Source organism: Phascolarctos cinereus, unplaced genomic scaffold (assembly GCF_003287225.1).
Source record: "Phascolarctos cinereus isolate Bilbo 61053 unplaced genomic scaffold, phaCin_HiC Scaffold_3;HRSCAF=262, whole genome shotgun sequence".
Taxonomy (NCBI): domain Eukaryota; kingdom Metazoa; phylum Chordata; class Mammalia; order Diprotodontia; family Phascolarctidae; genus Phascolarctos; species Phascolarctos cinereus.
This window is the reverse complement of record NW_027555736.1, coordinates 36,019,290-36,047,002: the sequence shown is the minus strand read 5'-3', so window position 1 is coordinate 36,047,002 and position 27,713 is coordinate 36,019,290. Positions and strand designations below refer to the sequence as shown.

Genomic DNA, 27,713 nt, shown 5'->3' with positions numbered 1-27,713 from the left:
GCAAGTCACTTAATCTCCGCCTGCCTCAGTTTCCTCACCTGTAAAATGATGTTGTAATAGCATCTACCTCCCAAGGTTGTTGTGAGGATCAAATGAGTTAATAGTATCTGTAAAAGCACTTAGCATATCACTTGCCACATAGTAGGTGCTTAATAAGTGTTAATTTAAATAGTGAGTTGAATCTCATGACCTTTGGGCACCCATGACAGGATGTTCCTTGCCTTCCCCTGATCATCAGGGCCTCGGGGGGTGGGGTGTAACATTACAGGGGACTACGTGGGGTCTTTGCCTGAGAAGGAAGGGTCACTGCTACTGGGTGGTGTTGTCTGGTGGAACATGAGTGGAAGAGAGAGGGAGAGAGACAGAGATAGAGGGGTGGGAATCCTTTAGCCTCTTGAGTTATTCCAACCTCAGGCCACCCTCTCTTCTCCTTCCCCTCCAGCTGATCTCGGGGAGGTTATAGTTTTTCATGGAGGATTTTAGGTACCTTCTTCCCCTGCAGAGCTTAGAGGGAGACTGGAAATCAATTAAGAGACCAGAGTTTGAAGGAGGGAGGGCCTTGGATCTGGAGTCAGAGAGCCGTTATTTCCTGCATGTGTGGCTTTGAACAAGCCGCTGTCTGAGCCTCAGTTGCTTTATCTGTAAGATCAGGACTTTGGACCGGATGGCCTTGAGGGTCCCTTCTGGTTCTCAGGCTGTGATGTGATTTCTGGGGGATTTGGAACAAAGCCCTTCTCTCTTGGCCACAATTTCCTTGTGTGCCAAAGAAGAGAGTTATTGTTGGCTCTTTGGAATTCAGCTCCCCACGTAGAATCCTTCGACGTCAGAGGCCGAGGGCACCATTGAGATCAGCAGGTCCAATCCCTTTATTTTACTGGTGGGGAAGAGATGACCTCTGAGACCCCTTCCTGCACTTATGCTAAGCAGTCTTTTAAGGAAGCATGCCAGTGGCCAGCAAGGTCAGGAAATGCTGTCACTTCATCTAAAAATAGGCTGCTGGGGTGACTGAGGACAGATTCCTCCATCCCAGCCCCTTGCCCCCGTCACCTTGCTCTCTGCCCCAAATCATAAGCCCCTTCCCTCATCTCCCTGCTGGAGGCTCAGCTCTCTTCTCTCTGCTGGCGGCCCCAGCTTCCTGCCCTCCAGATGTCCAGATTTCAGGACTAATGGAACAGGGGCATAGGAAGGCAAATCATCCTAGCTGACTTTCTGGGTCAAGAGCCCGGGGCTGCCACTTGCCATCTTTAAAGCAGGAGAGGACCCGTTGTGAGCTGATGGCCCGAGGCCTGTCCGAAGACATATACAAACTCACTGGCAGTCTTCTCTCTGGGGAATCATTTGTTTTGGCTCCTACAGGGGATATTTTGGTCCTGTGCCATTCCAGCTGGACTGGCTGGGGGATGGAGGATCTGCTTCCCTCCTGGAAGAACTCAGCATCAGAGACTATTTGGAGAAATGTCAGCTTTCCTTGAGAGCAGCTTTCTAGGAGTCAGAAAAAAAGAAGCATCCCCTCTTGGGGCCCTCCTATAGCCTAACAACAAATCCCACGTTTTTGTTGCAAAATTAATTTGCACTTGAAATGAACAATAAACAGTCATACCTCCAAAAAAATAAATTTGCAAAGCGCTTTGACATGAGGTTAACAAATTATTACCCCCTAGTTTACTGAGGAGAAAACTGAGGCCCAGAAAGGCTGAATAATTTGTCCAAAGGTGGGGCTAGAACTCAGGTCTCCTGACTCCACATACTACCAGTGTGACCTTGGGATGGTCACCTACCTCTCTGGGTCTCAGTTTTCTCATCTGTAAAATGGGGGGGGTTAGACTAGATGGCGTCTGAGGTCCCTTTCACCTCTAGATTTATGAACCTTAAAAAAGGAAGAAATGACCTGAGGTGATGTAGCGTCATCACCTTAATCCTAGGAGTCAGCCTTCATGGCGGCTTGACGGAAGGAAGAATGTCAGATGATAGAAATCATCTAATCCAGTGCCCTCATTTTGCATGGGAGAGAATAGCAGACCTGGAAAGGCCAAGTACCCAGACTGGAACCCAGGACTCCTAATTTCTAGGCCTAAATCCTTTTGCCAGGACCAATGAAAAGAAGAAAAAAAGAATATCTGATGAATCTTTTTCTTTACATTGTTCACTTCTTGATGACTCCCCCCAACCATGTCCCAGTAGAACCCTACTTTTTGGTCCAGTACAGTCAAGCAAAATGAATGAATACATTGGCCATGTCTGACTATGTTTTGTTCTGCCCTTATTATCCACCTTCTCTGTGCCACTTCTCTGCCCTGCCTCCCTCTCAAAGCCTCCTTTACCTTAATCTCAGCACAAGGGCCACAGGAGCACAGGTCATGTAGTGCCAACAGCCTCATGGGCCTTGCCGTCTTGTGAAAGGTTTTCCTTCAAGGCCCCATCGTGGTGGGAACTCTTTCTACCAGTCTATAACTTAGTAGATACGTCTATAACTTAGTGGTCTATAACTCAACCAGTCTATAACTTAGTAGGTAAGTCTATAACTTAGTGGTCCATAACTCAACTGGTCTACGACTTAGTAGATAAGTCTATAATTTAGTGGTCTATAACTCAACTGGTCTGTGACTTAAATAAGTCTATAACTTGGTGGTCTATAATTCAACCGGTCTATGACTTAGATAAGTCTATAACTTAGTGGTCTATAGTTCAACCAGTCTATAACTTAGTAGACAGATAGTCTTAGGGAGTTGCCAGAAGTGTAGAGAGGTTAAGGACTTGACTGTGCTCACACAGCAGAGTCAGGGGTCAGATTTGAACCCAAAGTCTCCTCTATCCTGTGCACCTCTTGTCTTTCATGGTGTCCCCAGGGTATCAACCAATTGATAAGCATTTATTAAGTACCTACTATGTGCCAGCATTGTACTAGGTCCTGAGGATACAGACAAAAACAAATCATTCCCAATTCCCAAAGAGCTCCTAGAAGAACCTGGGGAGAGGGACATCTTCAAAGGCTGTCTGCAGATTCTCAGGCTCATAGAGTGTTGTAGAGATGAGCCATGTCCTAGCACAGAGAGTAGCATTAACCCAACCCTCATTTTACAGATGGGGAAATGGAGGCCAGAGTTATTTCACCTTTCTCGAAGTCCCAGTTTGCTCATTTGAGAAATGAAGGCATCGCACCCGATAATCTCCAAGGGCACTTTGTGTAGAAAATCCTATAATTAGAGAGAGCTGCTCCCCCTTTCCCCTCCCCTCCAGAGAAGGAATGCTAGTGGGCTCTCAGAAGCAGCGTCCTTTCATGTGGCTTTGTAGCTCTGGGGAGCAGGGACGGAACAAGGGCTTCTCTCTTCCAGAGCTGGGTCAGAGCATTTGTTCTCGGTTGAGGTTTGAAAGTTACACTGCCTTCCTCTCTTCCCACCCCTCCCCTGAGGTAGTATGATCATGTATATAACTTATGGGGGTCAAGAATTGCCCCGTCCCTGTCCCCATTCCCCCCCAAGCTCTGAGTCTCCCTAGGGCGCAGAATGCCTAAAATACACCATTGCCCCGTAGCCATGCCCGCTTTGGAAAGGCGTCTTCCACAGCTGTGCTCCGAGACCTGGAGGTCACATGCACAATGTGCACATTCATAAAAAGCCACATAAAAGGAATTCCTCCGTGGGCCTTTGGCAGCTACCCTCCTTGACTACCCCTAGTACCAGCTCTGCTCTCTTCCTGGGCTGAGATTTCCCCTTTTCCTGAGGCGAGGGGCGGGCGTCCAGCTAGGGTTCGGGTGGTGGACAGGAGGGGGAGGTGGAAGGAAGCTGCCCTGGCCATCTGTGGGGCTACCCCACTGAGAACTTCCTAAGGACAGCAGCCAGGGATGGGGGGCTCACTCCTGGAAGTCCGCACAGACAGGTTTATCCTGGACTGAATGTAAGCAGCCAGTCAGCCACTTACATCGGGAAGCCCCTGGAGGGCTGGCAGGTCATTCAAAGGGAACGGGCCAGGCTGGGGGAGACACAGTTGGACGGACATCCTGCTGTCCCTGCTGATTCAGAGCCAAGGTTCCAAGTGTCCGCTCGACCTCCCACAGAGGTTCACGGCATCGCAGAGCTGGAAGGAACCTCAGATGTCCTCTAGTTCACCCCCTCCCTTTACAGATGAGGAAACTGAGGCCTAATTTGCCCAAGGTCACCCAGCTAGTAAATAGCACAGCCTGATTCAAACTCGAGTGCTGTGATTGAATCCAGCATTCTTTTCACGGTACCACTTTGGTGAAATCTCTTGGGACCCTAAGACCAGATAGAAGCCAATGCTTTTGTCTTACTTGGTCAAATGGGGGATCTTCCTCCTGTTAGCTTCTTACTGCAGATAGAGTGGGACGTCCTATTCCCTGACCCCTCCACATATCCCTTCTGCTCTTCCTTCCTGAGTTTTTTTTTTGCCTATTAATAACAATTCTGGGTTCTTTAGGGATTTCCTCATAATTTATTGTAAATAGTGCAAGTATTTTAGGAAGGAAGGTGGCAAGGAGTCAGGCCCTGTGATTTGATTCATGTGGGCGATCTACCAGTGTGGAAATTCCCTCCTCTAATGCAGCTGCCAACTCTTCTATAATAGCCAGCTGGCTGGCCCAGTGGGTAGAGCATTGGGCCTGGAGTCAGGAAGATCTGAGTTCAAATCTGGTCTCAGGCACTAACTAGTCATGTGACCCTGGACAAGTCACTTGGCCTCTTTCTGCCTCAGTTTCCTTAACTCTGCAGTGGGTATCATATTAGCACCTGCCTCCTAGGGTTGTTGTGAGGATCAAGTGTAATAATACTTGTAACGTACTTCACATAGTGCCTGGTACATAGTAGGCTCTATATAAATGTTAGCTCTTATGATTATTATTAATAGTCTGAGAGAGCTGCCTGGGAATAGTTCGAGGTTAAGAGACATCACCATGTCCCCACCATCTAGTTTGTCTTAGAGGCTGGACCAAGGCTGCCAGTCCCGCATCAGTCCTGCTGATTTCAATGCCCACCGCCTCTCTTGTGCGTGCATCATTCTGCCCATTGGGCAGTGACGGATCAGAAGTCTGGGATATGGAGCAGCTGACTGACTTTCCCGAGGCCACAGAGCTAGTAAGGGCTCGTGAACTCCAAGGCCAGTGTTCTTTCCACTGGACCTCTGGGCCTCTCCCAGGACTGACCTGATTCTATCCACGGCAGCTCCATCCCTCCCCCCTCTTTGGTCTGTGTCGTGGTTCTGTTCAGGAAATGGCCTTGGCCAGTATTAAATTGAATTGTCTGGCCGTTTCCTGGGAGGGTTTCACCTAATTCCAGTTAATACAGTCAGACCACTCTAACTCTGAATGAGGATGGTAATAATACCTCACCTCTCATGGTGCTCAGTGCATACAGTGAGAGCCCTTGGGAAAAGCTTCCACGTTCATGCATTCATTCACAATGCTCACTGGGATTAGCCTTTATTTCCTTTGATGAATTAGGTGAGGGGAGCACAGGGAGTATTATCTGGGTTTTACAGATGAGGAAACTGAGAGATTGAGCTCACCCTTAATCTCTTCACATAGTGCCTGGTACATAGTAGGCCAGAAGACCCAGTTAAGAAGCCTGGGTCTTCTGGAATTTGGGGCCCTTCTGCGTACAGTATTTTCTTTCCTTTTTTTTGGAGGCAATTGGGGTAAGTGACTTGCCCCAGATCACATAGCTAGTATGTGTCTGAGGCTGGATTTGAACTCAGGCCCTCTTGACTCCAGAACCCATGCTCCTAGCTGCCCTTGCAAATGGTACTTTCTAAGCTAGAAGGACTACAAAATTCCTCTCTTCCAGAATACCTCAGAAAAGCTTAAAGACCTCCAGGGAGTGGGGAGCTCACTCCCTTTCCAAGCAGCCTGTTTCACTTTGGATGACCGTCCTGGTCAGGACAGCTCTAATCCTTACTTTAAGCCAAAATCTACCTCCCTATTACTTGACCCTGATTGTGGCCTGTTGGGGAGCCAGACAGAACAAGATCTAATCCTTCTGGCCTGGGGGAGCCCGGTAAGCGAGGCTGCATGCCTAATCCAGCGGAAGCACCGCTGGCAGAGCCTGACTGTCATGGTCACTAGCTGGGTGAGTCTAGGGGAGTCATGTCCATGTTGGACCTCAGGCCCCTTATGTGCCAGATGAGTTCATAGGAGCAGATGATTTCTAAGCGGCTTCAGTTCCTAGCTCTCTGTTCCCATGAATTGTTCAGGGAAGGATCAGAACTGTAGAATATTTGAGGGGGGAATATTGTAGAACTATGAAAGTCAAAGCCTTGTCTCATCTCAAATTAAATTGGATATTTAGTAAAATGTGCTACATTCATGGAAAAATGTTTCATTTCACCTTATGTCAACAAACAGTTTTTTTCAGTACCTCCTACATATAGGGCCCTGGGCTCAGGCCTGGGGGTAGAAACGTTTAAAAAAATTGTTACTGGGGTAAATGATCTCTAAAATGTCTTCCTGCTCAGACCTTGACTCTGATTCTGGTCTGTACATGGTGGAAAGACTCACTCTCTGAAATGCCAAGGCCCAAGTGCCTGTGGGGAAGGGAGGAGGGGAAGAGGAGAAGGGAGGCAATGTCCACCTGTGGTCATTCTCATGCCCTTGGCCTGGGCTTCACGTCTCCAAACAGGCCAGCGTTGCCTAGAAAGCAGGTCACCTCTGAATGCTACATTGTTTCAGGGGTCACAGAGGAAAAGGCAAGCCTCTGTTGGGTGAGGGCTGGCATGGATCTGAACACCCTCCCCCCATTCTAGGGGAGAAGAGCAGAGGGTCTTTGTCTGAAGGATCAGGACCCCTTCCTTTCTCCTCCCTCCCCACCAACCCAGATGGGCCAACTGGGCTCTCAGATTGACCGTGTCTTTCCCAGAACACAGGGAGGTCTATGCAGAGGGTCATTCCTGGGCAGGCACAGCCCTGCTGCATCCCCAGTCAGGACTGAGGGTGGAGAGAGCTCATTTTCTCCTTCCCACCCAGATGTCCAGGGTGCTAGAAGGTGTCAGGAAGCATGACCGAATGGAAGGGTCAGCCAACACAGAGTCATTTTGAATCCTGGTTCTATCTACCATTTACTAGCTGAGTAATCTTGGCAAGGAAAGGCATTGCCCCTTCCCTGGGCCTCAGTTTCCACATCTGTCCCCAGCTGCTAAGGTCTCCTCCTACCCTGACTCACCATAGATTGATGCAGCTTATGTTTTCATGTTTCCTTTCATAGAATGTAAACTCCTTGGGGGCCAGAATGGTTTGATTCTTGTCTCTCCCAGCTCCTAACACCGCGGCTGGCACATAGGAGGTACTTAACCCAGTTCTTTTTTGTGATGGCCGTCTGGGTGAAGCCTAGGGACTCCTCAGAATGATGCTTTTATTTATTTATTTTCTTTTTCTTTTTGTGAGGCAGTCAGGCTTAAGTGACTTGCCCAGGGTCACACAGCTGGTGAGAATGATGCTTTTAAATGCCTAAAATAAAACCAATTATAATTAAAGAAAGATATAATTTTTCCCATCCAAATTCACAGACTCCATGGACTCTGTCCATGGATTCCTTGGGGTCCCATGGAACCCAGTTTAAGAACCTGATGTGGTCCCATCCTCTCATTTTACAGATGAGGAAAATGAGGCCCAGAGCGACTCATGACTTACGTGACTGTCACACAGTGGTTAAGGAACAGATCCTGAGTCTGAATGAATGAAAAAGCATACGCTTCTCACTCCAAGTCTAGAACCCAGTTCTGAGCTCAGCCAAACTGATGATAATAAATGAAAGGAAAAGCACATACTAAGTGCTGACTGTGTGCCCTGAGCACAGTGCTAAATGCTGGGGGTACAAGGGAAAAGGAAGTCATTCTTTTTTCTCCAGGAGCTCACACTGTATTTGGGGGAGACAACATTTTAAAAAAAAGTTTCTTTTTTTTCAGGGCAGGTGGAGAGCCAAAGAGGTTACTTAGGGTGCAGGTGTGGCACAGATGGGAGGCCCACGGGTACTTAGGCTATGTCAGCGGGTTGGATTATAGTGCCAAGGATATGGAAAGTGTAGAGGCAGGGGAGATGGTAAGGCCTAGTGATTCCCCATCTCATTGGAAGGAACAGAGTTGGTGATTCTCACTTTATCTAAGCTGTATGAGCAGTCAAGCAGCTCAGATGAGTCCTGGGGAGTGGGGGGCTAGAGAAGGCCAGGTAAGAGGGAATCCCTCATAATGGCCACTGTGTCTGCAGCCAGGATAGGTTCTGGATAGTCAGGCCTGGGAGAAGAGATAAGGGGCGAGAGAAGGGGAAAATGGAGTCCCTGTGGACATCTTAGCGGGTTCTGGGCAGGCTACCTTTTGCCTTATTCTCTCAGATATAAAATGCCGAGGAACTTCCTCTCTTTAGCATGTTACAGCAGAGTAAAATAGAGGTGACTTACCTTTTCTGGGCCTCAGTTTCCTCCTTTTGACTCTCCTGCCCTTGGAGATCATCTGGTCCATCTCACCCAACCAAATTTTACAAATGAGACAGCTGAGCCCCACAGAGCTCAGTGACCACCTTCCAGGTGACAGGGGCTTTTTCTTCTAGTTCTGGGCTTGGTGGGGTGGGGGCAGGGTTGAAGAACTGAATCTTCCTCCTGCCTTGTGCACCCTTCCCACCCTTCCAGTCACCAGGGCTCTTTTCTGTTGTCAAAGGACAAAGTATCCTTCATTCCCTTCCATCACGCAGGCTCCCTTCCCAGTTCATTTCAAGACCTGTTGCACAGCTTAATCTGGTGATAAATTTGCAGTCAAATTGGATTTGTCCAGCAGGTCTGAGTGTCCCCATAAACTCCACTTCCCCTTCTAGGCCTTGGCATGGGTATTTGGGAGGCAGGAAAGGAGAGTACGAGGATGACCTCAAGCTCCACAACAGGGACCACGCCATTTACTGAAGGCCCAAGCCAGCATGTCTGAAAGGTGCTCAGTCCCTGGGCTGGTAACTGCTAGAGGCATTGAGGTGGCATAGAGGACAGAGCTCTAGGCCTGGAGTCAGGAAGATCCGAGTTCCAATCTTGTCTTAGACACATCCTCTGCATCTTGAGTCCTTCGTTTCCCTTTATCTGGTGGTAGATAGCGTTGCCTCCATGCCGATTTTTCACTGTCTCCCCAGCCAGGCACAGTGCCTGGCATAGAGTAGGCCCTTAACACATAATAATTGATTGATTTGTCTTCTGATTCTCTTTGTTTCTCTGTTCCCTTGTTCCTCTCCTCCGTGGCCCAGGCCCAAGTATGGCGGCAAGTACTGCGTAGGGGAGCGGAAGCGATTCCGTTTGTGCAGCATCCAGGCCTGCCCGGCTGACCGGCCCTCTTTTCGCCACATCCAGTGCAGCCAGTTTGATGCCATGCCTTACAAGGGAGAACAGTACAAGTGGGTTCCTGTGTCTAACCACAGTAAGTCACTGTCAGAAACCATGGCTTGCTCTCTTGGGTAGCTTCCCTCCCTCTCCTGAGCCTGTCAGCTCTAAAGATTTAGGCCACCTTTGCTCCGCGTCCCACCCTGGCACCTCTAAGGACACCCCCAAAGGGCTGTCCATCCTCTATCACTTGGGGGCATGGTTGCTGTTTTGAAGACTTTTTTGTAGCCTTGCAAATAGCTACTGGCCTGGCCCAAATTGTACTCCACTAGTTGAATGCCCTTAATCAGGGGCTACTTGATTAGACTTTTAACCATATGCAGAGAGTGAGAAAGAAACAGTCCCTGACCTCAAGAAGCCATTATGCTTTCTGTTATTTTTCAATCATGTCTGACTCTATGTGACCCCTTTTGGGGGTTTTCTTGGCAAAGGTACTGGAGTGGTTTTTCCCTTTCCTTCTCCAGCTCATTTTACAGATAAAGAATCCGAGGAGAAAAGGGTAAGTGACTTGTCCGGGGTCACACAGCTAGTGAGTATTGCAACAGAGTCAGGAGTTCAAATCCCGCCTCAGACACTTATTACCTGTGTGACTTTGAGCAAGTCACTTGGCCTGAATCGGTCTCAGTTCCTTTATCTGTAAAAATGGGGAAATAACAACATCTGCCCTCACACAGTTGTATGAGGATCGAATGAGGTAACAGGTAAAGTGCTTTGCAAACTTTAAAACACTTTATAAATGCTAGCAGTTAGTATTATTATTAATACTAATTATCATGTTAATCAATCAATCAATAGACATATACTAAGCACCTACTATGTGCTAAGTGCTGTCTGCTTATTTTCTCAGGGGAACTTTCTTTTTCTTAGCTGGTAAAAATTTTGGTGAGAGGCAGCATGGTCTAGTGGTTAGAGAGCCTGCTTCCAAGCCAGAAAGCCCCTGCTTCAGGTCCTATCTCTGACCATACGGCCTGGGGCAGTCTGGGCAAATCACTTAATTGGTGCTCCAGTAATCTCTCTAAGAATGTAATGGGGAGAGAAGGTGCTGCTCTGCATTGATAGGATTTTCATTTCCTGAGGGTTCACAGGTCCAGTTAAAATCCAAAATGGCCCCTTTTCTGAGCTGAATTGTTTAGAGACTCTGCTTTAGCTAGTTGGGAATGCCTAGGTCTTCCTCTCCCCAGAGACCCAAGCCATGACATTCCTAAAAATGGGCTCCTTCCCCTGGCCTGCATCTTGGGGAATGACGCTCATGGCTGGCCAGTGCTTTCTGATCTCTCCTCTCTCTCCTCCATCCCTATAGTTAATCCCTGTGAGCTGCACTGCCGGCCAACAAATGAATATTTTGCAATTAAGCTTCGAGATGCTGTTGTGGATGGGACCCCCTGCTTTGAAGGAAACACCAGCCGGGACTTATGCATTAACGGGATCTGCAAGGTATGCCCCTGCCTCCCCTGCCCATGCCCGTCTCTGGGCCCAGACCAGAGGGGCTCAGGGGCAGAAGGGGTGGGAGGGGAAGCCATGGGCAGCATGAGGAGGCTAAGCCTGTCCTCAAGCTGCCGTGGGGCTGAGTGTCCAAGGGCTTGGGCCGCAGAGACATCCTGTCCTGGGCTGCGCACTGCCTGGGTGGCGAAGAACCAAAGCAGTTCTCAGTGTTTTCAGCCAGAGCAACTCATGAAGAAAGACCAGCCACTGAGGTATGAAGGGTCTCAAATAAAATAACCTTGGGTCCATCAAGGATATGTGAAATCCTCCATGTTAGCCCCCAAGGAGAAGACAAAGAGAAGACAGGCCCCTGGCTTCAGGGAGCTCTCAGTCTTGCCCAGGAGACAAGATACCTGCACTAATCTCAAGGAACAGGACAGGATTTTCTCCTTTCACGTTGAGCCATGATTAGAATACATAATCCAGTATGGTCTAATAGGAAGAGCATTAAATTTAGAGTCTGAGGACCTGGCTACCTTGGGCAAGGCACTGAAGCTCTCCGGACCTCAGTTTCCCCAACTATGAAATGAGGGAGTCGCACTACAAACCTTTTTTGGGGGGTGAGGGGAGGGGAGAAGGACCAGACCTATGATGTCATCGGAACTGAATACTCCCAGTAGGGAACATCCTTCCGCCCATGTAGATTGGCACCTCCTCTGTAACTTGGAGTCTTAGAGAGTTCCTAGGGACACTGAGAGCACAAATGACTTATCCAGGGTCATACAGCCAATCTGTGTCAGAGGAGATAACTGAGCTGAAGTCATTCAGACCCAAACCCCCACACGAGACCTTAGCCACTTCCCTAGAGCACCTCTCACTGGGTGTTCTTCGAAGGTGTCTTCTAGACCCAAATCCTACCCTCCTATTCCAAGGGCTGCCATTACTGATCCCTGGACCAGTCTCACCTCTTGGGACCTCAGTCTCCTCATCAGGGATTAAATACCTCTACAATCCCTCCTAGCTCTGAATCTGTGATCTTATAAACAACACCAAGCAACTCATCTGGGTCTCCCTGCAGTCCCCAAAGGAGATGAAGCAGGAGCTGGGGAGGACAGGATGGTAGGTCTGGAGGCAGCACCCCAGAAGCCGAAGACCTGGGTTTGAATCTTACCCAGCTTTATGACCTTGTACAAGTCCCTTGTCCCTGAGCCTCCATCCCTTCTCCTGCCAAAGCTGGTCTCTGAGGCCTTTTCCAGCTCAGAAATAGAAAGTCTGGTTCCTGAGCCTGGAAAAACCATTTCCCACAAAAGAAAAAAAAACACAAAAAGATGAAAAGCCAACTTTGTAGCGTAAAGGTGGATGACTGGGGCTTTTTTTTTCTGATAAAGGATGAGTGGGTGGGAGGTTTGGGGAAGGACAGAGGATGATGGGGAGGCCAGAAGGCCAGACTTACCCAAAGCACCCTCACTTTGGTTCTTCCTCCATCCATAGCGGATGGAACAGAGTAATCAGAAAGGGGGGAAAAACAGACTGAGAGAACCAAAAAAGCCCAAACCAGAAACTCTGTCAGCTAGGAGGAACCTCAGAGACCATCCTCTCTGATCCATTCCCATGGTCTCTGAGCCGGGGTCCATGCTTATTCCATCATTGCTTGCATGCTGTAGTGATGGGGAAGTCACTACCTTCTGAGACAGCCCATTACACTATGGGGTAGCTCTAGTTGTTAAAGAGCATTTTCCCTGGTTAATTGTTTTCTTTTATTTGGTTAGGATGGCTTTAGCGAGCTCTGGGGGAGTTCAACCGAGGCAGCTCTGTATCTTGTCTTAGAATGTTGCCTGGGGCACTGAGAGGGAAGCCCAGGGTCCCATAGCCAGGATGAGTCAGAGGTGGAATGTGAAACAAGATCTTCCTGGCTGCAAGGCCCCCTCTCTATTGACTGGGCTACACTGACCCTCTGGTCTCCCTTCTAAGAAGCATCAGTGGCTTCTAGGTACTTCTAGAGGAAAAAACACGCATCTCTCTCTCCGGCATTTAAACCTTTACAATCTAGCTCCAGCCTCTCCAGACTGATTTTCCATTACTCCCCCTCAAAGACTCCACATTCCAGATGAACCGGCCTTTTTTGCCATTGCTTGTCCGTGACACTCTTGCCTTCATGCCTTTACACAATGTTTCCTCCATACCTGGAATGCCCTCCCTCCTCATCTTTTCCTCTGGGTCGCAGTCCAGAGTGTGTGAGAAACCAGCCTGATAGCCACCCTCCACTATGCCGTTATGCCATGAGGCCAAGCGCTGGGTGGGGACTCGGGCTGAATCCTTGTACTAACTGTGAGAGGCAGTGGAGGAAGAAGAGTGACAGGAGGGAGGGCTGAGCTGCTGGAGGCCCCATGGGCAATGGGGTAACGGGGGTGGGATGGGATTTAAGAGTGAGGCAGGAAAAATCATCAGAGAGCAGATTCTGAGGCATTGCTTAGATGAAAGCTCCAGCTGGTGGTGGTTTGGGGGGTTGGGGTGTTAAGCCTAACAAGCTGAAAAGTAATATTAGCTAACATTTCTATGGTGCTTCCTCTGTGCCAGGCAATGTGCTAAGTGCTTGACAATCATTTCATTTGGTCCTCACAACACTCTGGGAGGTAGGTGTTATTATTATCCCCATTTTACAGTTGAGGAAACTGAGTCAACCAGAGGTTAAGTGATTTATTTAAGGTCACCCAGCTACTAAGTGTCTGAGGCCGTATTTGAATTCAGACTGGCCCTAGAATAGTGACTTTCCCATCCCTTAGGCCCTCTGCTCTCCATCCTGCCTCCTGCATTCTAGGGTCAGATACACTGCATGAGAAGCTCTGCTTTAGGAAACACATTCCTTCAAATATTCTGTGATTCTGTGAGATGGATTAGGGGGCGGAGGTGAGTCAGAGCAGTGCAGTGGAATTAGACAGTGGGGGGAGTCTTGAGATTTAAATCCCAGCTCTGAAGCTCCTAGCTTTGTCTTGATGGGCAAATCACTCTGGGCTTCAGTGTCTGCTTCTGTAGAATGAGGATGGTGCTAGGAGCACCACCTACCACCTACCTGGTGGTTGTGGGGACGGGACTTTGGAAGCCTCAAAACACTCAAAATGAGTTATTCTCCCAGTGATCTATTCTTTTTTTGGTCTACCCAAGTTTATGTGTGTTTGTGGACCACTATTAACTCTTGGAAGAAATATATTCTCCTCTGTTTAATATCTGAAGCTCTTCACAGTCCAGGTCCTTCTGACTTTTTCTGTCTCACTATGTGTTCCTCCCCCCACCCCCACTCTTCAGTCCGGCCTTCTGAGCTTGCAAAGATACATTTCCTATCTCTGCCTTTGCACTGGCTGAACTCCATGCCTGAAATGCTCTCCAGGACTCTTACCTCACTTCAAGTGCCCCCTTATGTATAAAGTTTTTGCTGGTCCTCCCAGCTGCTAGCATCTTCCTTCTCTACCCAATACCTCCCTCCTCAAGTTACCTTGGGTCTGTTTTATGTGTGTTTAATGTGGAACTCTGTGTGTGTGTGTGTGTGTGTGTGTGTGTATGTGTGTGTGTGCATGCGTGCATGTTGTTTACCCTGTTAAAATGCAAGCTCCTTGAGGGCAGAGGCTGTTTTGCGTATGTCTTCATATCCCCCCTGTCTATCAAGGTGCCTGGCACGTAGCTTAATCAATATTTGTTGATTGATTGCTCCTGCCATCTATACAGAGTACCTGCCAGTCCCATGCTGATGAGGTGGGAGACCATCTGGGCTGAGAGGCAGAGCCAGAGAGGCTCCTGGGAAGGGTGAGGGAAGGTCCGTCAGGCGCTGACCTCCATGGCTGGCTGTGTTTCAGAATGTAGGCTGTGACTATGAGATTGACTCCAATGCCGTTGAGGACCGGTGTGGCGTGTGCCACGGGGATGGCTCCACCTGCGAAACAGTGAAGAAGACATTTGATGAGACTGAAGGCCTGGGTAAGGCGCAGGGTCGGGGTGAGGAAGCAGAGGTCTGGGGCAGAGCACAGAGCTGCTTTCCCCTTTGTTATCCAGAATTCAAAAACAGGCATCAGGTCCCCACTCTTCCTTTCAGGATTTAGAGCAATGTTTCTCAAAGCATAATCCAGGACCTTTAGGAGTCCTTGAGATCCTTCTGGGGGTCCTTAAGGTCAAAATCTTTCATCATAATATCAAGACATTTTAATTTCTGGTAAAGTATATATCAATAGATGTGACCCACATAAATAAAAGCAAGCTCTTTGGGGAGGAAGCCTCAACAGTTTTTAAGAGTGTAAAGGTGTCCTGAGTCCTCAAAAAGTTTGAGAACTGATGATTTAGAACGAAGCCTGCACAAAAGTGACTGGTCTAAATCTCCCCTCCTTGGGCCTCCAACTCCACCCTTGTTCCCTAAGCAGATGGCCTCTCTGTTTATTTCACCGGCCTTGAGACTTGAACCCTGTATCTGCGCATCCTTACTTCTTCACATCTAAAACGTGGTCTTCGCTCATCTACTCTTCATTCCCTTCAACCTCAGAATGCAGTGGAAAGATTCCTGATTCTGGAGACAAACTGGGTTCAGATTTTACTTCTGATGCTTATTACCCATGTGACCCTGAGCAAATCACATTCCCCTCCCCAGGCCTCAGTTTCCTTACCTGTAAAAATGAGGGAGTTGCACTAGATGGCCTGTGAGGTCTGTCTAGCTCTAGGATGCTAGCTTCCTAATGTATCCCAATGTGTCCTTGATCCCCTCTTCTCTCCTCTGGGAACTGCTCCTTTCATCATTCTCTCCTTTCCACCTTCAGTCTCTCCTCTCCTGGATCTTTTTTCCTCAACCTACAGACATGCACTTTACAAATATTATCTCATTTTACCATTACAGCTAGGTCCGGGTCTGGATTTGAACTTGGGTCCATCCTAACTCCAGACCCAGGGCTCTATCCCCTGTGCCACCTAACTACCTTCCTCTTTCTGGGCCTGTTTCATAAGCTGTACAATGAGAAGGTTAGACTAGCTTTCCTTAGATACTTACTAGCTGTGTGACCCTGGACAAGTCACTTAATCTGTCTGTTTCAGTTCCTTCATTTGTAAAAATGAGGATATTAACAGCCACTACCTTCCAGGGTTATTATAAAATGAGATAACACTTGCAAAGCGTTTTGCAAACCTTAAAGCACTATACACATGCTAGCTATCATTATTATTATGGGTATTGTTATTATACCTCCCTGGGCCTCAATTTCCTTATCTGAAAATGAAGAGGTTGGGCTAGATGGCTTCTGAGGTCCTTCCCTGTGATTCCTCCTTGTTGGTTTTCTCTTCTCCCTTGGTTTTTGTGACTCTCCTGCTTCTCCTCTTACTTCTCTGTTCTTTCTTGGTCTCCTTCATTCTCCCACTCCCTAATTGCTCTGTTCTCAGCGTCCTCCTCAGTTCTTCTGGTGTTCTTTCCTTTTTCATTCTTGTTCACTTTTACAGCTCCTGGTATCACCTCTTCACAGATGACTTCCATATTTACATCACCAGCCTTATTGCTTTTATCTACAGGCCATGTCCAGTTGGATATCTTGCCATCAGTCTACTTATACTGTCCCAAACTAAACTTATCGTCCTTTCCCCCAAACTGGCTCTTCCTTCCTTATTTCTGTTGAAGAGACCATCTTACTACTTCTGGTCATCCATGCTGAAAATCTCTGAATCATCGTTGACACTGCCTTCTCCCTCACCCCCCCCCACCTCCATTACATCCAATGAGCTGCTATGTCTTGTCAGTCTCACCTCTGCAATGTCTGTTGTGTGTGAGGTGCCCCCCCACCCCAGCTCTAAATCTGTAATCCTAAATTTTTACTGAATTGTCAAGGATGCTTCCACAGGAGCCCGTGTTCTCCATCCATTTCTTTTTCTCCTCCATTTTCTGCTTATCTCTCACTCCATCCTCCCTCTAGTTTTCTAGCCATCTCATCAAAAATTTCTGTTAAAAACCGGTTTTCTAGTGACTGCTCCATTAAGAATCCCAAGGTCAGCCCTGCTCTTAGCCAGATGCTTCTTTGCCTTTCAGAAAGCCAACCTCTTTCTGGACTGTTCTTTGAGAACAGACTCCCAAAGGACTTTGGGAGGTCTGTTCTTGTAACAGCAAACTTCTCCCTGTTCCTCTAAGTTTCTCTCTGGAGTTCCTCTCATCCTTGCTCCAGCTCCTATAGGCTGAATGAGGGAGAAGGGTGAAATGTGCACTTTTAAAAAACAAACCATAAATTGTGGAAGTCTGCAGTTTCATATGCAGTCATTTTTTAAATTCTTGTTTGAATGTTTTGGTCGATGGTCATGAAGTTCAGAATAGTTTAGAAGCATGACCTTTACCAGGGAGCAAAACCTTCAGCTCAAGGGGAAGAGTTGAGAGAATGATTTCAGATCTCCATCAGTGAGAGGAGAAGGTTGGGGTGAGGGTAGGACACCTAAGGGCTTTCTTAGTCACTCTGAACTCATGTCTTTTGGGTGGGTGCCTGCTCTGCCCATAGCTGAGGCCGTCCTTGTCTGTGGGCAGATGGAAGGGGTGTTTCCATGGGCTCCTCTCTAGCTGAGGGAATGTTTGAATGAGGATGCTTGAACCATTTCCAGGGTACGTGGACATTGGGCTGATCCCAGTAGGCGCAAGAGAGATTCGTATTGAGGAGGTTGCTGAGGCTGCGAACTTCCTGGCACTGAGGAGTGAGGATCCAGAGAAGTATTTCCTAAATGGCGGGTGGACCATCCAATGGAATGGCGACTACAAAGTGGCCGGGACCACCTTCACATATGAGAGAAACGGGAACTGGGAAAACCTCACCTCCCCAGGACCCACGTGGGAGCCCATCTGGATTCAGGTATATCTACGCCCTAGGCTGCAAAGGGAGCCCCATGGGGGTAAAAAGACATTCCTGGTGACACAAGTCATTAGTCTTGAGCAGCTTCTAGTTTGGTGGAGGAGACCAGCTCCCAGTCCCCTGGGATCTCCCAGTCTGGGGAAGGCATTGGCTTAAAAACAACTCAGTTCATGTTTTTGGTGTGCTTATGAATTTGTAAATCCCATGGGATAGTAAGAGTATTACTATCCCCATTTTACAGATGAGAAAACTGAGGCTCAGAGAGGGAAATTGAATTGTTCAAGGTAATGCAACTACTAAGTGGTGGAGGCAAAAGGTGGATTCAGATCTTCTGACTTGAATTTAAGTCTTAATATCTTCCCACCAGTCAGTCACCAATAAGCATTTATTAAGTACTTACTGTATACCAGGCATTGTTATAAGTCCTGAGGATACAGACAAAGGCAAAAACAGTCCCTATAGCCTCAAGGAGCTCACATACCAGGAGGAGGAGACGAAATGTAAACAACTATGTACATATAAGCTTAGCACAGTGCTTGACACACAGTAGGCACTGAATAAATACTTGACTGGCTCAGAGCCAGCATTTATATGTGCTTCAAGGTTTGCAGAGTAGTTTACAAATGTTTTCTCATTTGATCCCCACAATGACTCTGGGAAGTAGGTGCCCTATTATTATTATCCCCATTTTATAGCTGAGGATACTGAGGCAGACAGAGGTGGGTCAGATGCCCAGAGTCACAGACCTAGTAAGTGTCTGGTCTTCCTAACTCCAGGCCTTGCATTCTATCCACTGAACCACCTCACAGCAGAACAAATAGAAGGTAATCCCAGAGGGGAAAACCCTAGAATGAAGGAGGACCAGGAAAGGCCTCTTGAAGAAAGTGGGATTGGATGTGAGACGTAAAGGAAGCCAGGGAATCTAAGAGGCGGAAGGGAGGCAGAAGAACATTCTGGGCTCTGGCAACAGCTAGTATGGACCCCTGGGGCCAGGAGAGAGCGAGCATGTCACGTTCTAGGAACAAACAGGCCAGGGTAGCCAGAATGCATGGAGGACACTGGGAGGTACCAGGTTAGGAAGGAAGGTGCCGGGTTATCATCTGCTTTAACTGCCAAAGGACGGACTGGATGTTTGGAGGTAATAGGGAGCCCCTGGCAGGTACCAGGGTGCAAAGGACAGACCTACACTTTGGCATCAGAGTGGAGGATGGGTTGGTGTAGGCAGAGACACCAGGGAGAAACCAGTTAGAAGTAGGCATCCAGATGATGAGGGCAGATACTAGGGTGGTGTCTGTGTGAGCAAAGAGAAGGGGGACATAGGAGAGAAACAGAACGAGGGGAGAAATGGAAAGATTTGACAGTGGATTTGATAGATGCTGTGTGTGTGTGTGTGTGTGTGTGTGTGTGTGGGCAAGGGGGATCCTCAGCTTATGAGCCCAGGGGACTGGGAGGATGACAGTAATAAGGAAGTTTGGGGGTGGGGAAGATAACGAGTTCTACACAGCCTGCCCCCTTGGTGGGCATAGTGCCCTCACTGACCAGGCCAAACAACCCATATGCCACAGATATAGTCCTTGGAACGGGAATCAGCACATTTTCCTATATCTTGTATGTACTCAGTTATTTATTCTTGTCCTGGTTCTGCTTCCCTGGTCTGTGCCTCAGTTTCCCCACTTATAAAATGGCCAGGATGTTCCCCACCATCAAGGTGATGTGAAGTCACATGGTGCGTAGGCCCAGTGCAGGATCATTAGGAGATGCCAGTGTTTGCCTTGTGGAGGGCAGATTGCATTATCCTCATTTCATAGAGATGATCAACAAGGCTCCTGTACATCCCCTAGTGATGCCCAGCTTGACCTGGTCAGATCGATGATTTGAGTTTGTGAATGAAGGATCAATCCTTCCCCTTTCAAAATAAATGCTGAATTATCAGCCTCTGGGGGATGGGGAGGTCCAGGGGAATATTGCTGGTTCTGGGGTACTTAGCACCCTCCCCCACATTGGGCAGACCTGTCCCTCAAGCCTGGAGTGTTATTTTTGTTGGAAAGCCTTACTGGAAAAGGGGTAAAAGAAGTTTCTGATATGTCTAGTACAGGAGATCCTTAAGGGAACACAGCTGGCTGGGCCTCCCCTCCCCTTCACCAAATAACACAGAGACCAAGATTTCTTCTCTGTCTTCTGCCCTGTGCCCCTAGACCCCTTCGGGAGATTGCTTCCCAGGCCTATGGCCCATTGCCTGTTAGCTTAGATCAGCCCTTTGTAGCATGGTGTCCCTAATAAAACCTAATTTCTAGATGTTTTGAATAGAGACTAAAATTTTCCTCAGGTCTAGGGCATTTGTATTGAGAAGGCATGAAGTAATTTTAGGGCTCTCTCCCTCCTGCAAATCAGACTCCTATCTTGCCAAAGTTGGGTCCCCTGCTTGGATCCCCTCCCCTTACCCCCAACTTATACCTGGGCCAGATGCACCGGAAATCTGGGATTGATCCCAGCTGGCCCAGCTCACCCTCCCAACTCCTTCCATTTCCCTGCTGAGAACTGAAGTCCAGTTACTGGTTGGCAGCCTGCCTGAGCCAGAGGCAGGAAAGGGCCAGCAAGAGCTGGGGGGGCTATAAATCAAAGCTCTTCAGATGGACAGATGGAAAGACAGACAGACAGATGAAAGAGAGAGATAGGATGAAAGAATAGATGGATAGATAGATAGATAGATAGATAGATAGATAGATAGATGGATGGATGGATGATAGATAGAATGAATGAATTAATGGATAGACAGACAGACAGAGATAGATGGATAGATAGATAGATAGAATGAATGGATAGATAGAGAGAGAGATAGACAGGTAGATAGACAGATAGATAAATAGATGGATGGATAGATAGAATAAACGAATAGATTGATAGACCAACAGACAGGCAGATAGATAGAATAGAAAGACAGATAGACAGACATAGACATGGACAAACATCTAACAGCAGAATCATATGGAGAGCATCTCCAGAAAAGAAGGAAGCCATCTGTCCCCAACCTTGTAGCCCTGTCCTTGTCCTTCTGAGACTTGAAAGCAGCTTCACGCTGGCCAGAGAACCTTGGCAGAAGGAGTGTCCCAAGCTAGGCACTGCACAGGATGCATCCCAGGAGCAGTTTTCAGTGTGAGGTCACTTGTAGATTGACAAGTACAGAGGCAGCTGAGGAAATGCCCCTGGGCTGGGGGTCAGGACACTCTGGTACAAGCCCCAACTGTGCCACTAAATAACAGTGTGACCCTGCAAGTTGCTTAACCATTCTGGGCTGCTGTCCCCATTTGTCAAATGAGGGGACTATGCCTGCCCTGCCTACTTAGGCAACTGCTTTCTCAGTGAATAGAGTGCCGGGCCTGGAGTCAGGGAGACATGAGTTCAAATTCAGCCTCACGCACATTACTGTGTGACCCTATGCGAGTCACTTAACTTCTGTCCATCTCAGTTTCCTCAGCTGTAAAATGGGGATAATAATAGCACCTACCTCCCAGTGTTGTGAGGATTAAATGAAATAAAGCTTTGTAAACACTAGCTATATTATTATCATCATTATTCCCTGGAAGGATGTTGTGAAGATTCACTTATAACTTTTCCTGGTTAGCATTAATTAATTAGTGTTTGTTATGATTCTTTTCACTTCAATGCCTGCTATGGAGGAGGGAGGTACTCTGCTCAGCACTGGGAATACAAAGAGAAAAATGAAAAAGTTCCTGTCCTCAGGGGTCTTATATTCTAAGGGAGATAACATGTACACAAATACCTATGAAATACGTACCAAGTAATTTGAGGTTGGGGGGAGGGGAGTGCTAATAATTAGGGGCATCAGGAAAGACCTTGTAGAGAAGGCGGCCCAAGGAGATAAGTCTTGGATGGAGTTAGAGACTCTAAGAGATAGAGATGAGAAGGGATGGCCTACTAGGCAGGTAGGACAGCCTGGGCAAAGATTTGGAGGTGGAAGACTGAGTGGAGTCATGTATGGAGAAGACAAGGTAGATTAATTAGGCTGGAAACACACTATGGGTTAGAGGGAGTAACATGAGACAGTTCTGGACATATAGGTTGGAACCAGGATGCTGGCGATAGCAGTCACCCTGGAGCTTTTGTCTGTTTCTGTGGTCAATCAACAGGCATTTCTTTCCCTTAAGCACCTACTATGTGCAAAGCAGCCCTTTTTTTTTTTAAAAAAGCACCTACTATGTGCCAGGCACCAAGGTTGGTGATGGGGATTATATCCTGTACCCAGCCTTTCCTGGTCAGCACCCCAAAGCTGCTGGGGTTCCCATTTCTCCTGAGTAGAAACTCAGGCTAGTTCCACCAGCCCCTGCCTGCCCTCAAGGTGAAAGGGGGCCGGCTCCAAGTGACACAGTACTTCCTGACCTAAGCTCTGACACCCCCTTCCTGCCCCTCTAGGGCACCTAAGTCAGAGGGTGAGCTTTGAAAAAGGACTACACCAGAATTTAAAGGAAATATGGCAAGATAAACAAACTTTCATGAAGTACAAGAATGTCAGGTTTCCAATTGCATGGAAATCTTATAATATGTAATAGGAAGATGGACTTGAAATCAGGAGGCCTAGATTTGTATCCTGAGTACTTATTAGCTGTGTGACTCTGGTTGAAGCATTGAACAGCTGTGGGCCTCAGTTTCCTTATCTGTAAAATGGGGGTGAGAGCTCACGCTTTACATCCTTCATTCCTCCCCAACCCAGTACTAAATTTTTGACCACCCTACTCTGCAGGAAAAGAGTCTCATTGTGGGTACTTGAGATACTTTGTGGGCCCAAATTCTCACCCAGTTCAGACCTCCCAGGCTCCATCTACGGGGACTTTGGGAAAGTAACAAATTAGGCCCAGAGAGCCTCATTTCACAGGCCGGCAAACAAGACCCAGAGTGAATGATCCTTTGGAACTCTTCCCCCAGGGTTGTCTTGTGGCTTGTAATGTATTTGGTTTCCTTTACACTTTGCAAAAGCGTCTTTGGTTCAGAATGAGAGCCAAGGGAAGCAGGGCCTGCGCGCTATAGGAGATAGCAGCTCCCCAGAAAGATCAATAAGAAACCTTCCCTGTCCAAGCCCATCTCCAAACCCAGTAGGGTGACTTCCCCAAGGCCTGGGACCGCTTCATCTTTGACTTTGTGTCTTCAGGACTTAGAATAGTGCTTGGAACATATATATGTATGTATTTCCTATAAATGCACTGGGCTGCCTTCAGTGGGAGGCCTGAGTCAGCCCTACCAGGCTTGGGTCAGGAGAAAGCTTTCCACATGGTGGGGACTGGTGATCAGGGTGTCATCAGAATAGGCACACATATGTATAGATATAAATATATGTGTGTATATATGTGTATATGTATATATGTGTGGATACACCTACATATGTATGTGTATATGTATGTATATACATATATATGTACGTATATGGACATATAAAAATGCATTTAAATAGAGAATGAATGAATCTCTCTGGCAGGCAGGCTGGCCAAGCCCAGCACAGCCAAGAGACTGGGGGCGAGGGTTTGTGCACCCCATCCTGAGCAGAAGCTCTAGGCACTGGGGCCCAAAGGAGTGGGCCCAGCACTGCACCTATTCTGACGCCGTCCTGGTGTGTGGAAAGCTTTCTCCTGAACCAAGCCTGAAAGGCCCGACCTGGGCCTCCCACTGAAGGCAGTCCAGCGTAGAGGAAAGAGCATGGCCTGAGAGCTAAGGCTATCCTCCTAGGCCTGCTGTTAATTTACACTGTGACATGACCCCCTCTTAGACCTATTTCCCCCTCTTTAAAACGGTGGCGTTGGACTAGATGGTGTCTAAGGACAGGTGATGGTGGATTTCGAGCTTGAAGGGACCTCATGGACCATCTACTCCAACCCCCTCATTTGACTGGACGGGAAAACCAAGGCCTTGGAGGTCACATCCTGGCCAGAGTCATACGGCAAATAAAAGGAGAAGAGATTGAATTCTGTGTCGTCCTGCTCTCACCCAGGCTGTGCCCTCCTACTGTTTCCTGCCTTCTAGGGTCCTCTGAAGGGTAATGAGGTTGTGGAAGGGACCCAGTCCAGGCCAGCTCTTATGTCTAACCCATCTCCACTGGCCAAAGAGTTGGCCATTCCCTCCCCTGGCTCCCTCAGGGTAGAAAGAGCGTGCTCTAGCCTTGGACAGCATGCTGTATTCCCAGATGTTTTCATCTGGGTATTGTGTTGTCTTGTGTCCGTCCAATCCCCACAGGACGCTTTCTCCAGGGCCAGGTTGGGGGGACGCTGGGCAGCTAGTGAGATAGTCTCAATAGTGCAGGATACATGGGTGGGCAGAAGGCTGGGATTCAGATGCATTGAACGATGGGGCTTTGAGATCACCTGGTCCTGCCACCTTATTTTACAGATACAAAATCCTGAAGCCAGAAGGAATCAAGGGGCTAGCCCAGAGTCACCCAACCAGCAAGTAGAGGGGACGAGGAATTTGTTGAAATTGCATCGAGTGAGGAAAGGTAGAAGGATCACAAGGACCTTAGATGTCATCTCCCCAAACCCTCTCATTTTGCAGATAAGGAAACTGAGGCTTAGATGGGAGCCCAAGGTCACACAGCTAGTAAGTGTCTGAGGCTGGATTTGAACTTACGGCTTCCTGACTCCAGGCCCAGAGCTCTGTGTACTATGGCGCCACCTAGCTGCCTCCATCTCTCTGGGCTAGTTGCCCTAGCTGTACAATAAGGTTGGACCTGCTTCCTGGCCCTAGGAAGGTGTTCCACATAATCCAGGACTCTCTACTAGCAGAAGGGGAATTCCTATTAACCCTCCATGCAAATCCACAAGCTGTTATCTCCCTGCTCAGTGGCCCTCTGCTCAGTTCCACAAACACCCAGGACTTGATTTCCAAATCACTCCTACTCCTAAAGTGAGGAGTCCTTCCCTGGAGCAGAGGTGTCAAACTGGCTGCCTGCACAGAAATGGGGAAATGGTTAGTAAAACGTAGAAAAATACAATACAGCCTAGACAATGTTAATTTGTGGTTTTCTAAGTCCAATATGGGGCCCGCAAAGGATTCGTTTCTGTTTAACTTGACATCAGTTCAATTCAGTAAACATTTATTAAGCGCCTACTATGTGCCAGGCACTTCCCCAAGTGCTGAGGATACAAAAAAAGACAAAAGACAATCCCTGCCCTCAGGGGGCTTACCATGATCAAGGGGATAATTGCCGATTACTCACAGCCCCTTCAGCCTCCAAGGAGGGCCACATCAGAGAAGGGAGCACTGAATGGGTGTTGCCTCAGACAAACTAAGACCTGGGAAAGACCTTAGCTTAAAAAGGCTGATATCTTCCACTGTATCCTGGGCCATCTCCAGTACTCCTGATCCATATCTTGCCTCTGGACCAGATGGCTTTAGAGAGAGAGTGAGGTTGGTGACATAAGTGACCCTCCCTCACTTAAATCCAATTCACTTGCAAATCAAGACATCACCTTTCTGATGTGATCGGTTTCCATTCTATCAGAGGGTATAATGTGTATATTATTGTGAATAAATATATTGTGAATAAATACAGACCAGATGCAAGGTAGTAAGTGAGAATGGGAGGGTCCTAGCAATTGATGGGATCAGGAAGGGTGGCAGACATGTAGAAGGGAGTACTGGATCCATGCATGATTCCAGGGCATCAGAGATGAAGCATGCTGCCCACCTTGTGACAGAGGGGAGAGGGACTTGGGATGCAGAAGTACTTGGACATTTTTGGACATGACCAATGTGGGAATTTATTTTGCTTGACTTTGTTTTTGTTTTTCCTGATGGGAGAAAGGAAAGAAAAAAATGCTTGTTAACTGGAAAAAAAATTAATGATTTTTAAAAATACGAAAAGGAATGGTGCTTGAACAGAGTCTTGAAGAAAGTGAGATTCTATAAGACAAGGATCCTTGATACAGATCCTCTGCCTAGACTAGGAGCCATTCAGTTTTTATTTAAAGACCTCTAATGATAAGAGATGGTATTTGTTAAAGCTTTCAAGGTTTATAAGTTGCTTTGGAGACACTATCTTGTTTGGGTCTTACAATAACCCTGTGAAGTGGGCAATATGTGTATTATTATCCCTGTTTTGTAGTTGAGGAAACTGAGGCAGACAGAAATTGAATGACTTGCTCATGGCCACACAGCTAGTAAGTGTCTGAGGTGTAATTCAAACCTAAGTCCCCTTTCTCCAAATCTGACACCCTGTTCACTATGCCAGAATACTTCTCTTGTGAGGGGAACCCCCTTACCCTGGACCTACAAGCCCAAAGTAGAAGGCAGTGACATAAGGGATGCCAGCTGGCAGCAATCTGGGTGTGAGCTGATGAGGCCAGGACCCTGGTGGTGACAAGGGGGAGGGAGAGGAAGCCCCCAGCTTGCTAACGAGGTGTCTGGGCTGCTAGATCCAGCCAAGCAGGCTCTGCTCACAGCCTGTGGTTACAGAGCCATTGGTAAACATTCCAGAGCCAGGGGACCGGCTCCTGTTGGAAGGTGGCTTCAGGCCCTGTGGCTGCCCCCATACGTAAACATCCTCCCCACCTCCCCAACCACTGGGCATCGGTGGTTAGGCATGCTCACCGCTGCCTCGGTTTCCCCTTCCAGCTGCTGTTCCAAGAGAGCAATCCTGGTGTACGTTACCAGTACACCATCCAGAGGGAGGCAGACGGTGAGAATGAGATCCAACCTCCTGAGTTCTCCTGGCGATACGGAGCCTGGACCAAATGCACTGTGACCTGTGGCACAGGTAAGACACTGGGGCCTGGGGCAAGGAGGGCACGGGGCAGACCCTCACTGTCCTGAGATGTTGGGCTAATTACCAAGGGCAGAGGGGTCAGCTAGATGATCTCTGGAAGAGCCTGGCACAAGACATGAGAGCTGGACAGGTGAGAGCCTGGGGGTCCTGACCCCTTCTTATCTTATAGATGAAGACACTAAGACTCCCGAGAGGTAAATCTGGCTTGCCCCAGGTCACATAGAGTCAGGATTTGAACCCCGTCTTCTGGGGTTCCAATCCAGGTCACTGCTGCCTCTCCTCAGCCCTGACTGCAGGCCCCTTGGGGATGAGTTCTCACCCTTCTAGATAATTTACAAAGAAAGGTAAGACTGGCCTTCACAGGAGTCCCTGAGAGACAAGAGACAAGGAAGGAGAGGGATAAATGGGGTCTTCTTCTGGATGGAGAAGGATAAACAGCCATGTTCCCTAGGCGTGTGTCAATCAGCTGTGCAGATACTGTGTTTGCAGGTTGTGTGTGTGTGTATGTGTGTGTGTCCTACCTCTCAAGCTCAGCCCCTAAGCCAGCATCTGAGCAGGTGGGGGGAAGCATGCCTGTGGTGGGCTGTCACTCTAGAGGCAGCTCCCAACCCGGAAGCCTCTGCTGCTGCACCAAGGATTCTAAGCCAATCTCAGTTAAGGAGAGGAGAGTGTGGATGGCTGCCTTCTGTGGGGCTGCTTGCATTGGGTAGGCTCCTCAGTCAGAGTCTCAAAACCTTCAGCTAGTTGGGCTGATTCCCAAGAAAGCCACGGGCCAACCCTGAAGGTTGCTGCTCATGCCGCCCATTTCAGAGAGCCTTTTCAGGGGATGACAGGGCCTCCTGGAAAGTCCCCTGGGTTTAAAGACATAAATAACGCCTCTCTTATAAAATATAAGCCTTACAACAGTACAAACTTTCATTTTTGTCTGTGTAGGCAGCTAGGAGTAGCTAGCTATTGGACACTTACTAGCTGTGGGACCCTGTGCAAACTTTCTTGCCTCAATTTCCTCATCTGTAAAATAGGGGTAAGAATAGCACCTACCTCCCAGGGTTGTTGTGATGGTCCAATGAGATTATCTATGTAGAGTTCTTCGCAATCCTTAAAGCACTGTATAAATGCTGGCTATTGTTGCTCTTTTATTATCATCATTATTGTATCTCTCATCTAGTCCACAGACACAGGCACACAGTAAGTTCTTTATAAATGCTTGTAGGGTCATTGGTTCAAATATCGGCTCTTCAGTTTACTGCCTGTGTGACCTCTGGCAAATCACTCCTCCCTGGGCCGTAGTTTCTTCATCTATAAATGGCAGAGTTGGCTCAG

At 48.0% G+C, this 27,713-nt stretch overlaps 1 protein-coding gene across 1 annotated transcript in view; it reads left to right on the top strand.

Annotated features, from left to right (window-relative positions):
* The window catches only part of ADAMTS7 (ADAM metallopeptidase with thrombospondin type 1 motif 7), a 168,891-nt gene that overhangs the window by 94,843 nt on the left and 46,335 nt on the right, over positions 1 to 27,713 (top strand). Inside the window, 5 exon segments of the mRNA XM_020975991.2 lie at positions 9,221 to 9,390; positions 10,654 to 10,787; positions 14,624 to 14,744; positions 17,379 to 17,623; positions 26,240 to 26,381. Of these exon segments, the coding sequence (XP_020831650.2) occupies positions 9,221 to 9,390; positions 10,654 to 10,787; positions 14,624 to 14,744; positions 17,379 to 17,623; positions 26,240 to 26,381 (812 nt within the window).